The sequence below is a fragment of the Planococcus citri genome, chromosome 2 (assembly GCF_950023065.1).
Source record: "Planococcus citri chromosome 2, ihPlaCitr1.1, whole genome shotgun sequence".
NCBI classification, from domain to species: Eukaryota; Metazoa; Arthropoda; class Insecta; order Hemiptera; family Pseudococcidae; genus Planococcus; species Planococcus citri.
The window spans coordinates 36,986,539-36,999,831 of NC_088678.1; the positions used below are offsets into that span (position 1 = coordinate 36,986,539).

A 13,293-nucleotide genomic window follows, 5' to 3' on the forward strand; every position below is an offset into this window, starting at 1 on the left:
AAACGTATTTAATTCTCAAAATCACGTATTTCAGGCTCCAAATTGATAATTACACATTAGCACATCTTACACTGGCAACCCTGAATTTTACATGCGTCACAAAATAAATCTGCGCCGTGTTATCTGCGCGCGGTTTCAGTGCCAAAACTTGATTTATGGGATGACCAGCGTACGAAAAAATTTAATGACAACCAGCTAAGACCCTCGAATACATGGTAAGCTGGTTTATTTCTTCGTTAAAAATAGTATACGAAAGTGATGATCTAATGTATTTGTCGTATTAAACGTAGTGCAGTGCTCAGTGTTCGTTTTCGTGCATTTAAAACAATGGATTCTTCGGATACAAAAACCCTAGCTCAATTTGACGAGGGCAATAGTTTTTTTAATATTATTAAAAGGTTCATAAAAAACATCGCCACCGTATCGACCATCTACCTTTTCGGATATTTCGATCTAAGTATCGCGTGGCTGGTAGCTCCTGTGCTTTTGAATGCATTCCGTCAAGAATGGAAGAAAAGCAGCGACCGAAAAAGGCAATCTGTTAAATTAGCGGTGCAAGATGAAAAAAATGTTATCCTCGCTCAACTTAGCGATTTGCCGGCCTGGGTGAGCTAATTGCCCTAATTTGTTCGGAGATATGTAAGCGATATCAACATGAATTATACATTGTTTCGGTGTGTTTTCAGGTGTATTTTCCTGATATCGAACGTGCCGAATGGGTAAACAAGGTTCGTGTTGGAAATGGAATGTTCTCATTTTGATCAATGAAGTGTGTTTTGAAGAATTTTTTCTACGGTATTTATGTTTTCATTTGATAGATGCTGATTCAATTATGGCCTAACGTCAATACCTATCTAAGAGATATGATAAAATCCACAATCGAACCTAAAATTCAAGAAACACTCACTCTGTATAAAATGACCGGCTTTCAATTTGATAGATTACGATTTGGAACGATAGTAGGTGTTTTTTTTTCAAATAGTATTCTTTTTCTTAGATTCAAGATTTTAAATGTATGATTTTTTTCACAGCCTCCAAGAATTGGCGGTATCAAAGTATACGATAAGCAGCTTTCTCGTACCGAAATTATGATGGACATAGATCTGATGTTAGTTATCGTAAATTATTTATGAATGATTATTTACATTCGAGTTATCTTTCAATTAGTCACTAAACTCATTCATTTTTGGTTTATAGATATGCTGGTGACTGTGATATCTCATTTTATCTGAAAGGGTTATCCGGAGGTATCAAAGACTTTCAGGTTGGTTGTACGAAAAATATGTAATTATTTTGACATTGAGAAATTAACAATTGTCCTATTTGCAATATAGGCTGGTTACGCCCCATTTATCTCGTACTATTATCGAGTAATATTGACTAACAATATTTGTTTTTGATTAGGTTTTATATACGAGTAGTAAACAATACGATGTGTCTGATAGGTTTTTGTAGATTGATCGGGGCAACGTGTAACTGTCTAAATAGCTTTTCAAAATGAATCATTTTTTACTCATAGAATTACAGCGTGAACATTGTATTTTTTTCATTCTTGTTATGAAAATAAAAAGTACGAAGTACATATTGGAAAGAACCGTTGCAACATGTAATTAGGTGTACTAGGGGGCTTCGCCCCCTAGGTCGCTCCGCGACCTCCACCCCCAGATCGCGCACTCGCTTCGCTCGTGCTGCTCACCCTGGCCCTCTCGCTTCGCTCAGGCCTCTCGCCCCTCCGGGGCTCGCTTTTTTAACAACTCAACACATGCCCCTGCTCCTAAATGCAAATCAGCTGAAATGTGTCAATAGCAAATTCTACTCTAGAGTCTGGTTCTAAAGTACAATGTTTAAAAAAATTCAAGTTTTAACAATATTTCTATCAATTTTTACAATGAATTAACGACATTTTTTTTCTCAAAAAACTTACATCTATTCACTTCAGATTTATACTTGGGGTGTTGAATTACTCTGGTATACTTACTGACTTGATGATTATCATAATTTTTTAGGAGTAAAATTTCTGAAATTCTATTTGTAAAATTGGGTAGAAAAATGTTTAAAATTCGTGTAAAATGATGGCATAAAATGAGTAGGTAGTGAGTATGCTGGAGTAATTCAATCCTATTAAATGAAAATCTGAGGTAGGATAGTCAAATTTGAATCCCAAGTATAGAAACCCTACCAGTGGTGGCTTAGCTAAGGGAGGTACGTGACTTGATCCACCCCCCCCCCGGCGAGTGAAAATTAGAAATAATGCACGCAATAATGAACCATTTTTTCGTTTTTTCGACCCATTTTTTTCAACAAATTTTCGCTCTCACTTCACTTGAGCAGTAATTGCACCTTCATTTCCATACAAATTATCATACATTACGAAGGGTTTCCATTACATTACCTCTAATTTCGATTTTTCATACCTAAAAATCTGGTTTTGCCCTCTCTTTGAGAAAATTCTGGCTACACTGTACTGAACCCTTCTCCATCTTCACTTCAACTTTTTTTAGAAATAATGTTCCACTAAACATTTAAATTTGTGCTGTTGAAATAAAATCCTAACCCAAAAATGATCTCAAGTGTAGAACCTCCTCTCCTTATTATTTTAACAGACACCACATTCCAGTTTTGAAAAAATAAAATACTATAGCAATGAATGTAACTCGCAACACAACAAACAACAACATCATTCCCTCCTCAACACCCCTACGCTGTAAACACGCCCACATAGCAACGTTCTGAGTGTATTGTTGTCGGTGTGCATTGTAATACCTGCATTTATACACAATAGAGAAAGTGTTTTTTCAATTTTTTCGGCTTTTAATTTGAAAAATTCCGATTTTTTTTTCTTGATGACATATCTACACGTCAAAAGGAACGTTTTGAAAAAAAAATTGTCGAAATCAGTTTGATAGAAAAGGCTGGCGAACTCTATCAAGGTTTCTACTCGAAATTCTATTGTTTAAACACAATAGAAAACGTGTTTTTTCAATTTTTTCGGCCCTTAATTTCAAAATTTTTGATTTTTTTTTCTTGATGACATATCTACACGTCAAAAGGAACGTTTTAAAAAAAAATTCGTTGAAATCGGTTCAGTAGAAAAGGCTGGCGGACTCTATCAAGGTTTTCCTTCAAACATCTTTTAATATATAAGGATTATATTTTGTTGAAGACGTAGATTGCATAGTTTCTGGTATTTTTACCAGGTAAACTATAATTTCTGCATAAATGATTACCTTTGATATGAAAAATTCTCAATCATATAAATTTATTGAAATGAGATGAAAAGTTCATAATATTAAAAATACGATATTTTTAAATAAATGATTTCGTGTTATTTTCATTTCAGATTCATGGAATGGTTCGAATCATTATGAAACCACTCATCCCTGCTATCCCATTCATAGGAGGGATCCAAGTTTTTTTCCTGAATAAACCAATTATCGATTTTAATCTCGTAGGAGCAGCTGATATTCTCGATATACCCGGTGTTAGGTAAATAAATTATAAATTTCAAGTAGGCCTAAATTTCGTTTCATATTTTCTTTTCGATTTCAACGATAATTTTTTTCCAGCGACGTCCTGAGAAAAGTAATCGTCGACCAAATATCAGCCATGATGGTATTACCAAACAAATTACCCATCGTTTTGAGCGAAATGGTGCCTGCGGCCACCGTCAAAACTCCAGACCCTGAAGTAACTTTTTAACTTTCACTCGCGAATATTCGCCGGAATATTTTACTTATAAATTTAGTAACCTTGACATACTTGTTTTCAAGGGTGTTCTACGAGTGCAAGTAGTCCAAGCGATTAAACTAATGAAAAAAGACGTCGGTATTATCGGTAAAGGTAAATCGGATCCGTACATTATAGTTACGATGGGAGCTCAAGAACATCGTTCGAAAACCATCGACAATACAGTGAACCCAAAATGGGACTTTTGGTGCGAAGTACGTGCATTTTTCAAATTATTTTTCTCATTATTTTACCTGTGTGACACTTAATGCGTGAAAAAGTAATATCGCTCGAGTGTTGTAAATTTATTGGCTGATCATTTTCCTATACGCTTTGTACGATACAGTTTTTAATTTCTCAACGTCTGGATCAACATCTTCGCATCGATGTATTCGATAAAGACGACGGTAGCAAATATGACGATAAACTTGGAAAGTAAGTGGTATGCTTTGAAAAAGCTCATAATGCATGCGTTTGCGTTTTCATCGTTGTAAAAAAAATTTTTTGAAGCGGTGTTGAGTAGTTTGTTGTTTTGCTTCTTGTGTACTCATCGTACATTTATAATGTGCTGTCTCGGAATGTGGAATGCGGTGAGTGGTTCTCATGCGTGGTGTTTATAAAACGTGAGATTGATTCATAATTCTCTTTACCTGTTCACCAATTTGAACGACATTGACTGTGGAGTAATTTTTATAACACCTTGTAGCGGTACTTTATGTCTTTTTAACGATTTCAGGCTATTGTTATGTATCCTCGTTTCGAAGAATTAAAATTCGAAGTGTGGGATTATGATCCAGCTTTACCCGGAATGACCGAACATGATGATTTTTTGGGAAGGTAGAGTTTTTTCCACGAACTTATGCGGCAAGCATGATACAAATATTCCCTATACCGCGGCTTGATTTTGATGTTGTTTTTGTTATTAGTTGTATGTGAAGCTTTGCCCTTATTCGTCAGCCACCATTGTGCTGAATATTATTTATCCATGTGTGTCAGTAAGCTTTTTATGTGTTGGTAATATATGTGTATGTCTATGTATATACTCGTACTATCATGCATTGGCTGAAGTGCTTCCGCATAAGTGGGATTTATTTGGAAGGGTGGGGATTTTCGGTCATTGTTCAAGTTTTTTATTTTATTTATTTATTCAAGCCCCGAAAAAATATTCTAAAATGTACCTTCAAGCCAAATTTTAAGTGCTGAATTTTATTTTTAATTTTTGATAAATTTTGTAACATTTCAATGAAAAAATGAAAATTTGATAAAATTGAGGTAGAAAAAGGAAACTCGGTTTATACTCATTTTTTGACATCCTGAATTGATTGGCGGTAGTTCTGAGTAGTTCCGGAGACTTAAGCAAATTGTTGGATTTTCCAGGTTTCAAAATATTGTCAGAAAAAGGGTGAAAATGAAATCTGGCAATAATAAACTGTCTTTGTAATTCTGTCGATCGATTTGGTCATCAGAATCCCCCTTGAATCGGTTCAAGTCCAAAGTTTTCTCCAATGATTTTTTTTGGGAGGAGGAGGGAATTGAAAATCTGTTTTTAATGGACACATTGATATTTGACTACTGGAATTGATATGTGGTATGTTAGAGCCATTCTGGAGCCTTCAGTAAGCAAATTTTCGAATTGTCTGATTCTGAAAAAATGCTACATTATTATTTTTTATTGGGGGGGGGGGGGTTCTTTAATTATCACAATTTTTTCTAAGCCGGATAGCCCAAAAATCCGCCAAAAGTTTCAAAATGGCTTTTGGGCTATCTATTAGTTGTATCTGTAATAATTTGAGAAATTTCATTCAATATTATCATTTTGTTCATTTCATTTTTTCTAGATCTACTTGATGTTAAGCCATTTGAATTTTTATTTGCCATATTTCCATAGTGAAACGAAATGAAAAATTTACGGTCCACTTCTCTGAATATTCAACATATTTCGCTAAAATTTATCATCTGTAACCACCTCGCATGGTTTTAATTGCCTATAGTTATAAATAAGGCTATTAACAAGTATTTCTCTTTGGCTTCACAATAACATTCGAATACTATTAATATCGTTGGCGAGTGAAATTAATGATATTGAAATAATAATCCAGTGAAATGTCTGTATCGAATGTCTTCCGATTCCTTCGTAAATAGGTTTCTTATGTCAAATGCTAAACGTCCATCGATCTGTTTTTTTTTTCAATTGTTATGATTGTTGTTTGAAGAAGATCCAAAAATTAATAGTACCTAGTTTAAAAAAATTAAATGAAGTAAATAGGTATTTTTGAAAAAATAAAAGATCTATTTCTAAAAAAAAAATTATTAAAAAAAATGTATCTAAATTACCCTGATGGTCACTTTACGTCCCAAAGGTTAGTTTTTCACTTTCCATTTTTTTTCAGGTGTTCTTCAATGTCTTCATTTTGCTGAAATTATATTAAAAAAATATTTTTCAAAATCTTATGTCCTGGCTTGAACAATGATTATATTAAAGCATTAAAAACATGAATGGAGTAAAATTAAAAACATCACGTTTGATAAACTCGAGTTGTACTCATTGAAAAAAAATTTTGTTCGAAACGGAGGAGGGGGGAGTCATTATGGAAAAGAATTCTACTGTGTGGAAAGAGGAATTAACTTTAATCGATGTTCACTTCAAATCGACCGAAAATTACGACTTTTATGAGCGGAAGAATGTTGATATGTGTACTTAACGGATATTTAGGTATTTTCTTTTGTGGAGGGAGAAGGGACAGTTCTATAAAGAATTTGAATTGAACCCCAAAACCTCTCTCATCGTACCTATGCCTTTTTACTTAATTTAGCTAGGCAGAGGCTTCTCTTACGTAAACTTTATCTTCATGTCAAAGTCCACACCTGAGTTTTCATTGATGAATTGAACGAAAACAGAGTACTCTATCAATGAATTTCATTGCGTGTTTTTATGACCGCGAACTTATATGGCAACGATATAATATTTCCCTTTATGAATGAAACGTAACATGAGCTGAGTTTATTCGCTTTTTCATTATCGCACCTTCGCATCATTAAATTAACTCGCATGAATGGGCGTTGTTTGGCTTTCACTTGACGTGTAATTGCATCCACAAAATGAATACCATATACCTTTTTAATTTAATGTTGCATTTCACATACTTGCGATGCTTGGGAATTTATTGCAGTATTCATTTTTATACAGTTGCACACGTTACAAGGTGGGGAAATATTTTAACGTTGCATGCGATGCAAGTGCGATATTTTAATCAGGTGTCGGAGTAGATAAGAATTAATGGTGACTAAACGATGATGTTTTCAAGTGCAATAGGTTATCGTAATTTTTTTACGTTGATTGACATTGAAATAATATGAGGATAAAAATAAATAATGATTTGAGAGTGTTAGTTTCGGTCTTTGAATTGCAAATTTCCTGTCAATTTATGAAAATGTGTCAAAATATTCGCTCAAAAGTTTTGAAAATACGTTCTTTTTGAATCCCAAATTGGCAACATATTTTTTCCATTTTATATTATTTTTTTCTTCATTTTCTGGCTTGCTGAATCAAACTGAAACATATTGCATACCTAATGTGGCTGTATATAAGTCTCTTGACACCCTGTTTATTGAAATTGAAATCCTCAGTTGTTTTATATATCACGAGTCGGAGATAAAATGTTTTTATACGAAGCACAGTGACTCGGATTGCGAAAAAAGGCGCGCATGGCGTTTTACAGCAAAACTATGAGCATATCAAAAGTTGAAAGTAGTGATTCCGTAGTATTTTTCAACGAGGAATTCAAATCCGATGTCCTTTTTTTTCGCCAGACCCCTTGGGGGGTGGTACCAAAATCAAATTTTGTAAAAATGAAAAAAAAATCGAGTAATATGTCAAAATGTAGGTTTTTTGGATCGAGAAACACGAATCTGAGGTCCTTTTTTCCCTCAGACTCCATGGGGAGGTGCTACCGAAATCAAATTTTGTAAAAATGAAAAAAATCGAGTGATATGTCAAAATATAGGTTTTTTGGGACGAAGAACACGAATCTGAGGTCCTTTCTTCCCTCAGGCCCCTCGGGGGCCCTTGGAGAGGTGCTACCATTTTTGAGATATCTCGTCTCAAACGCGACTACATTTTAACTAAATTAACGCGAAATAATTGTAATTGAATATGGCATAAGTTTTTTCATTCAACTCCATTCAAAATCGCGATTGCGGGAAAATGTGTGTTGAAAAGTGTAGAATTTGGGTGTGTGTTCCTTACGGTGCGACTAAGCGCGGATCTTCTAGTAATGATACAAAATAACCGAAGATATCGGGTCGAATGATTGAAAAACTGACTAATTTCTACCCTCAACCAAAAAAATCTAAATTTTGATAATCTACTCAAATTTTTGTGATTTTTCGAAAATTTGATTTCGGTAACACCTTCCTTAGGGGCTGAATGAAAAAAAGGACTTCAGATTCGTGTTTCTCGACCCAAAAAACCTACATTTTGACGTATCACTCGATTTTTTTATATTTTTACAAAATTCGATTTCGGTAGCACCTCCCCAAGGGCCCTCGTGGGGACTGAAGAAAAAAAGTACCTGAGATTCGTGTTTCTCGACCCAAAAAACCTATATTTTAACATATCACTCGATTTTTTTTATTTTCACAAAATTTGATTTTGGTAGCCCTTCCCCGAGGGCCCCCCGGGGGGTCTGAGTGAAAAAAAGACCTCAGATTTGTGTTTCTCGACCCAAAAAACCTATATTTTGACATATCACTCGATTTTTTTCATTTTTGAAAATTTGATTTCGGTAGCACCTCCCCAAGGGCCTCCAAAGGGTCCGAGGTAAAAAAGGACCTCAGATTCATGTTTCTCGACCCAAAAAACCTACATTTTGACATGTCACTCAATTTTTTTTTATTTTTACAAAATTTGATTTTGGTACCACCCCCCCAAGGGGTCTGGCGAAAAAAAAGGACATCGGATTCGAATTCCTCGTTGAAAATTACTACGAAATCACTACTTTCAACTTTTGATATGCTCATAGTTTTGCTGTAAAACGCCATGCGCGCCTTTTTTCGCAATCCGAGTCACTGTGCGAAGAGACAAACGTTATTTTGAATCAATATAACCGGTAAATAGACCTACGTGAAATAAAAGCGAAGAAAAACATACAAAATACATGAAAATGTTTACACGCTGGGCTAAAATATTACCTACACGTGAATTGAAGAGAGTACGAGATACATATAGGAAAATTTCACCGTATTTTTCTCTACGTGGATTAAGAGCTCTAAAATTTCTTTTTGTGACAATAATTTCAAGCCGTTGTCTCTTTTTTCATTTAAGAATTTTTCTGAAGTTTCTCTTTATATTTGTATTATTTACCTTTGGTTGAATTGGATCGAATTCCCACAAAATCGCTTTCGTACCTACAGTCGTTTAAAAGCCAACTAGATTTTTTTTCTTCGTGAACAGATGAGAGGCATATTAGGGTTGTACATACAAAGGTCAGGAAGTGTGAAATTGAGCATGTTTTGCACTTTCAGCTTTTAACTTTTGCACCTAATTACTCAGTAGATTAGTTTTGCATGTGTGATTCAAATTACCTATCTAACTGTACATTAATTTAATCATATTAATTGACTTTTTTCATATTCCAGAGCAACTTTGAAATTGAACGATGTTTTGGATATTGGAGAAATTGATACAGTACGTCGACCTATTAGTTTTTGCCTTTTTAGTAAATTATATATTTTATATGAAAGTCTACATTTTTTCTAATTTTATTATTTCAAAATAGTGGGTCTCGTTGGAAGAAGTGAAACATGGTATGGTACATTTGAGATTAACTTGGTATCAGTTAACTTCAGATTCAGCAGATGTTAAACCGGTTAGTAGATGTTTATTAATGACATATTTTCAGTTTTTATTTCTAGAATAATTTGTGTATTACCTAATGGGATTTCCTCCTATTCTGTAGGCCATAGAAGAATTGGATAAGCTACGAGTACCTGGCATCAGTTCGTGTATATTGATTATTTATTTAGATTCTGTGCAGAATTTACCGGTGAGTTGGTAATAATGCTTCGAAATAATGTCTGCTTTTGACCAATGGATTTTATAGATGTTGTTTTGCATTTTCAGGATGCTCGAGCTAATAAACGACCTGATCCGGTGGTTAGTATTACTGCTGGACATGAAACGAAATCAACTGGAGTTCAATTCAAGACCAGTTCTCCTGTTTATGAGCAAGGCTTCACGTTTTTGATCCATAATCCTCAGACTGATTCGTTTACTCTGAAGGTATAGATATAAATCATCATTCGTTTGAATCAAAGATAAAATATCTCAAATATCTAATCTATTTTCTCCTTTTAATAGATAACTGATCAGAAAAGTGGCCAAGATTTAGGATCGATGATGTATTCTTTGAATAAATTAATAGCGAAGCAAAATCTGAAACAAGAGATCGAACCTTTTTCATTGCTGAAATCTGGTCACAACACAAAAGTTCTGTTTTCCGCTCAATTAAAAGTAAATCGACTCTATTTATTTCATTTACACCTTTTTAATTTTTAAACGGGTGTTAATTTGACAACTTTGATTGCAGATTTTGAAAAAATCTCCTACCAAGAAAGATGTGCCGAATTTCGTTTTTAATTCAACTATCCCCAATGCGACTCCACCTTCTACTCCTGATTCGGTTACTGCTTCTACCGAAGTGACCGAAACTGGCAAATCCACCGATAAGGATTTCAAAGACGATATTTTGGATAAGAATGGTGACAGTATCAACAACGATGAAAAATGTAATTCATCTTTAGAAATAAATCGCTTGAATTGAAACTCAAAGTTGAACAAAATTTCAGTCCGCAAAATCTTTTTCAAAATTTTAATAAGAATAGGAAGCGAGAATCTACAAATTTTTCATCTTTGAGCTAGTTATTTGTAGGACATATACAAATCTGGGGAGGATTGTCTTACTTTTTCCAAATCTTTTGCTTGTGAGCATTAAAATAATGAATCGAATTTCTAAAATTATTCTAAATATTAGTTGGCCACAATTTGAAAAGGAAATGTTCTCAAATTCTCTAAAATGTGACATTTTTTTGCTCTCTTCCTTAATATTTTTGGGAAAAAAGAAAATCGTTAGTCCAACCGACTTGAAATCTCATTTTTTGAGCATGCTTATTCTCTCAGTTTCAACTTTGATTGAGTTTTAATTCAGTTACTTCTTTAGTATCGTATTTAAAAAATGTTGTCTACTTCACAACTAATTACTTTATGTTAATGCAGCTGTTACTGGAAGCCTAATGGAAGAGGAAGTTAGTTGGGAATCATACAAGCCTCAGGAGGTAAGCAACTCCTGTCAATGGATCAATGACCAGTTGGAGCAATCTAAACCTCCTAGTAAAACTGGCAGCATTAAAGGCAGTCTGAGGAGACGTAATACCTCACAAAGTGAGACGTAAGTGAAATTTTCTTCCATTTTGGAAACAAATTTTTCAAAGATAATAACACTGTGTTCATGTAGGGCTAAAAAATTGGGAAATATCGAGATGACTTTGAACTTCGTCCCTGAACGTCAACGTTTGGTGGTTATAATTCATCGTCTAGCGTAAGAATAATTTCATAAAATTATATAAGTTGAAGAAAAAAACACTCCTTAATATGTTTGTTTTTTTTTTCCACAGTGATTTACCCATCAAAGATCCAACCGACCTACCCGATCCTTACGTCAAAATCTACATGTTACCTAAAACCAAGGAAACCAAACGTAAAACTAAAGTAAGTACCTACAATTTCATCACAATACAACTTTAGCACCTACCTATAGATAGAAAAATCAAGCATAATCTTAACTCGAGAAAATAAATCCATCCCTGAATAAATTTTCAAGGTGATCAAAGACACGTGTAATCCTGTATACGAGGAAGTCTTCGAATACGTCATAAGCAGCGATGAAATACCCCTACGCCAGCTCCGCGTTAGCGTTATTTCGCAAAAGAGCTCGTTCATGAATCGAAGCTCAGATATGGGCCAAGTTACACTCGAATTGAAAGATGTGGATCTTAATAATCATAAAGCTTGGTACGCTCTGGAACCAGAAACCGACTAATAACCACAACGACAGTATTGTTACCAATGTTGGAATTTTATATTACGTTTACATTTGTTTTGTCTACACTTCTACAAGAAGGATAAATTAATAATAGATACTGTGATATTTACCTCATCTACTCGCTCGTCCACCCCCTCACTTTTTTCAAAAAAAAAAAAAGCTTCGTAACGAAAACAGTTTATTGCATTTATGGTAGCTGTAAGTTTTTGTGATTAGATGTCTCTGTGTGACGAAGTATCTTCGAAACCTTATAGTCAAACAAGTTCCTCAAACGGTTAATATTGTAGCCTAAAGAAAAGAAAGACAATAGATAAACGATTATACATTTTTGTGTAAAAATATTGAGCAGCTTAACATGAAAAAATGTATTCATTTTTTTACATTTTATTTTTTTCTTTATGCATAAAGAAACCTTTTATAATCTTTTTCTCTTTTATACTTCATCAAAGTGATTTAAGAACGAGCTGACTTGTCAATCGAATCATTATGTAGTTTTTTTGGCCATTTTTTCCCTTTTCTCGACACCCACGTTTGAATAATTTTTTTAAATCTTTTATTTTACTTTACATTATTTGAAAGCTGAAAGCTTCTAGTATAATACTTGTCCAAGTACAATTTTTTGATCAATTTTTTTATTTTAAAGTTCTCGAAGTTTTTTTTATTTTCATTCAAGCATTTCTCAAGCACCTAAAAATTTAATTTTTTAAAAAAAATCTATCGAGATGAAATACAGAGAGATGGTGAGCGAGGAATTCAAACTATATGTTACTCTCGATATCAAATATCAGTAACCTATGCTTGAATGGTCAGATCGCCCAGATGCCTTTTTTTTTTGGTAGGGTATGCAATATCAATACTTACGCTTCCTTTTATTTTATCGTTATTATTTTTTTATTCGATGTACTTACAAAACCGGTCCAATTTTAACGAAATTTTATTATTATTTACCTTGAAAAAGTTATCTTACGTTTTGCAAACATTTTTGGTAGGCTATCTACGAATCACTCATTTTATTAAGTACAAAATTTTAAAATCGGTACTTAGACCTACCCAAGCCTACAATAATTAAATAGAGCATTTAAAGTATACTATAATATCGCTTATTACCTATTTATTTTTAATTTAAAACGCACCATTTTGTTTTTTTAGCAGTTAAATATTTTTTATACGCAAATTTTTATTATGAAAAAATATTTGAAAAAAACCTACACGTCGAATAATAAAACGTTTGGCTGTAGATATTGTTTCTCTTTGCTTTTTTTTTCGTACACTTAACACCAACGAGTTGAAAGGTAATGAAAAATTATCCTCGAAAGTTTCCAGTACGTCAATTCTGTAAAATGGATTATATCTTGCGCTCTTTTGTTAATTTTAATTTTAAATGGGTATTTTTTCTGCGTGTATTTTAACGAGGTCGACTATACAGTGAATTATTTCCACATCGCGCTATCCTTTTGATTAAATTTTT

General features: G+C 33.6%; 1 protein-coding gene and 1 long non-coding RNA gene across 4 annotated transcripts; one reads left to right on the forward strand and one right to left on the reverse strand.

Moving 5' to 3' along the window:
* Positions 1–67: 67 nt before the first annotated feature.
* Positions 68–13,062, forward strand: Esyt2 (extended synaptotagmin-like protein 2). Of its 3 annotated transcripts, XM_065349982.1 has the most exons (20): positions 68–215; positions 291–606; positions 687–728; positions 819–959; positions 1,032–1,108; positions 1,198–1,264; positions 3,341–3,486; positions 3,567–3,687; positions 3,771–3,941; positions 4,463–4,563; positions 9,364–9,412; positions 9,504–9,593; positions 9,684–9,770; positions 9,848–10,006; positions 10,085–10,237; positions 10,314–10,512; positions 11,000–11,171; positions 11,238–11,321; positions 11,398–11,491; positions 11,604–13,062. In XM_065349982.1, the coding sequence occupies exons 2-20, from the start codon at positions 328–330 to the stop codon at positions 11,820–11,822; spliced, it is 2,451 nt and encodes an 816-aa protein (XP_065206054.1). In that variant the 5' UTR covers positions 68–215; positions 291–327; the 3' UTR covers positions 11,823–13,062. The 3 variants fall into 3 exon arrangements, with proteins under 3 accessions (XP_065206054.1, XP_065206055.1, XP_065206053.1); XM_065349983.1 differs by lacking the exon at positions 4,463–4,563 and adding an exon at positions 4,073–4,161 and having other exon boundaries at positions 125–606; XM_065349981.1 differs by having other exon boundaries at positions 125–606.
* On the reverse strand, positions 5,447–6,508 carry LOC135835637 (uncharacterized). The gene is made up of 2 exons (XR_010556927.1): positions 6,061–6,508; positions 5,447–5,961 (listed from the first exon to the last, which is right to left on the reverse strand). It is a non-coding gene; the product is annotated as an uncharacterized LOC135835637 (long non-coding RNA).
* Positions 13,063–13,293: the final 231 nt, after the last annotated feature.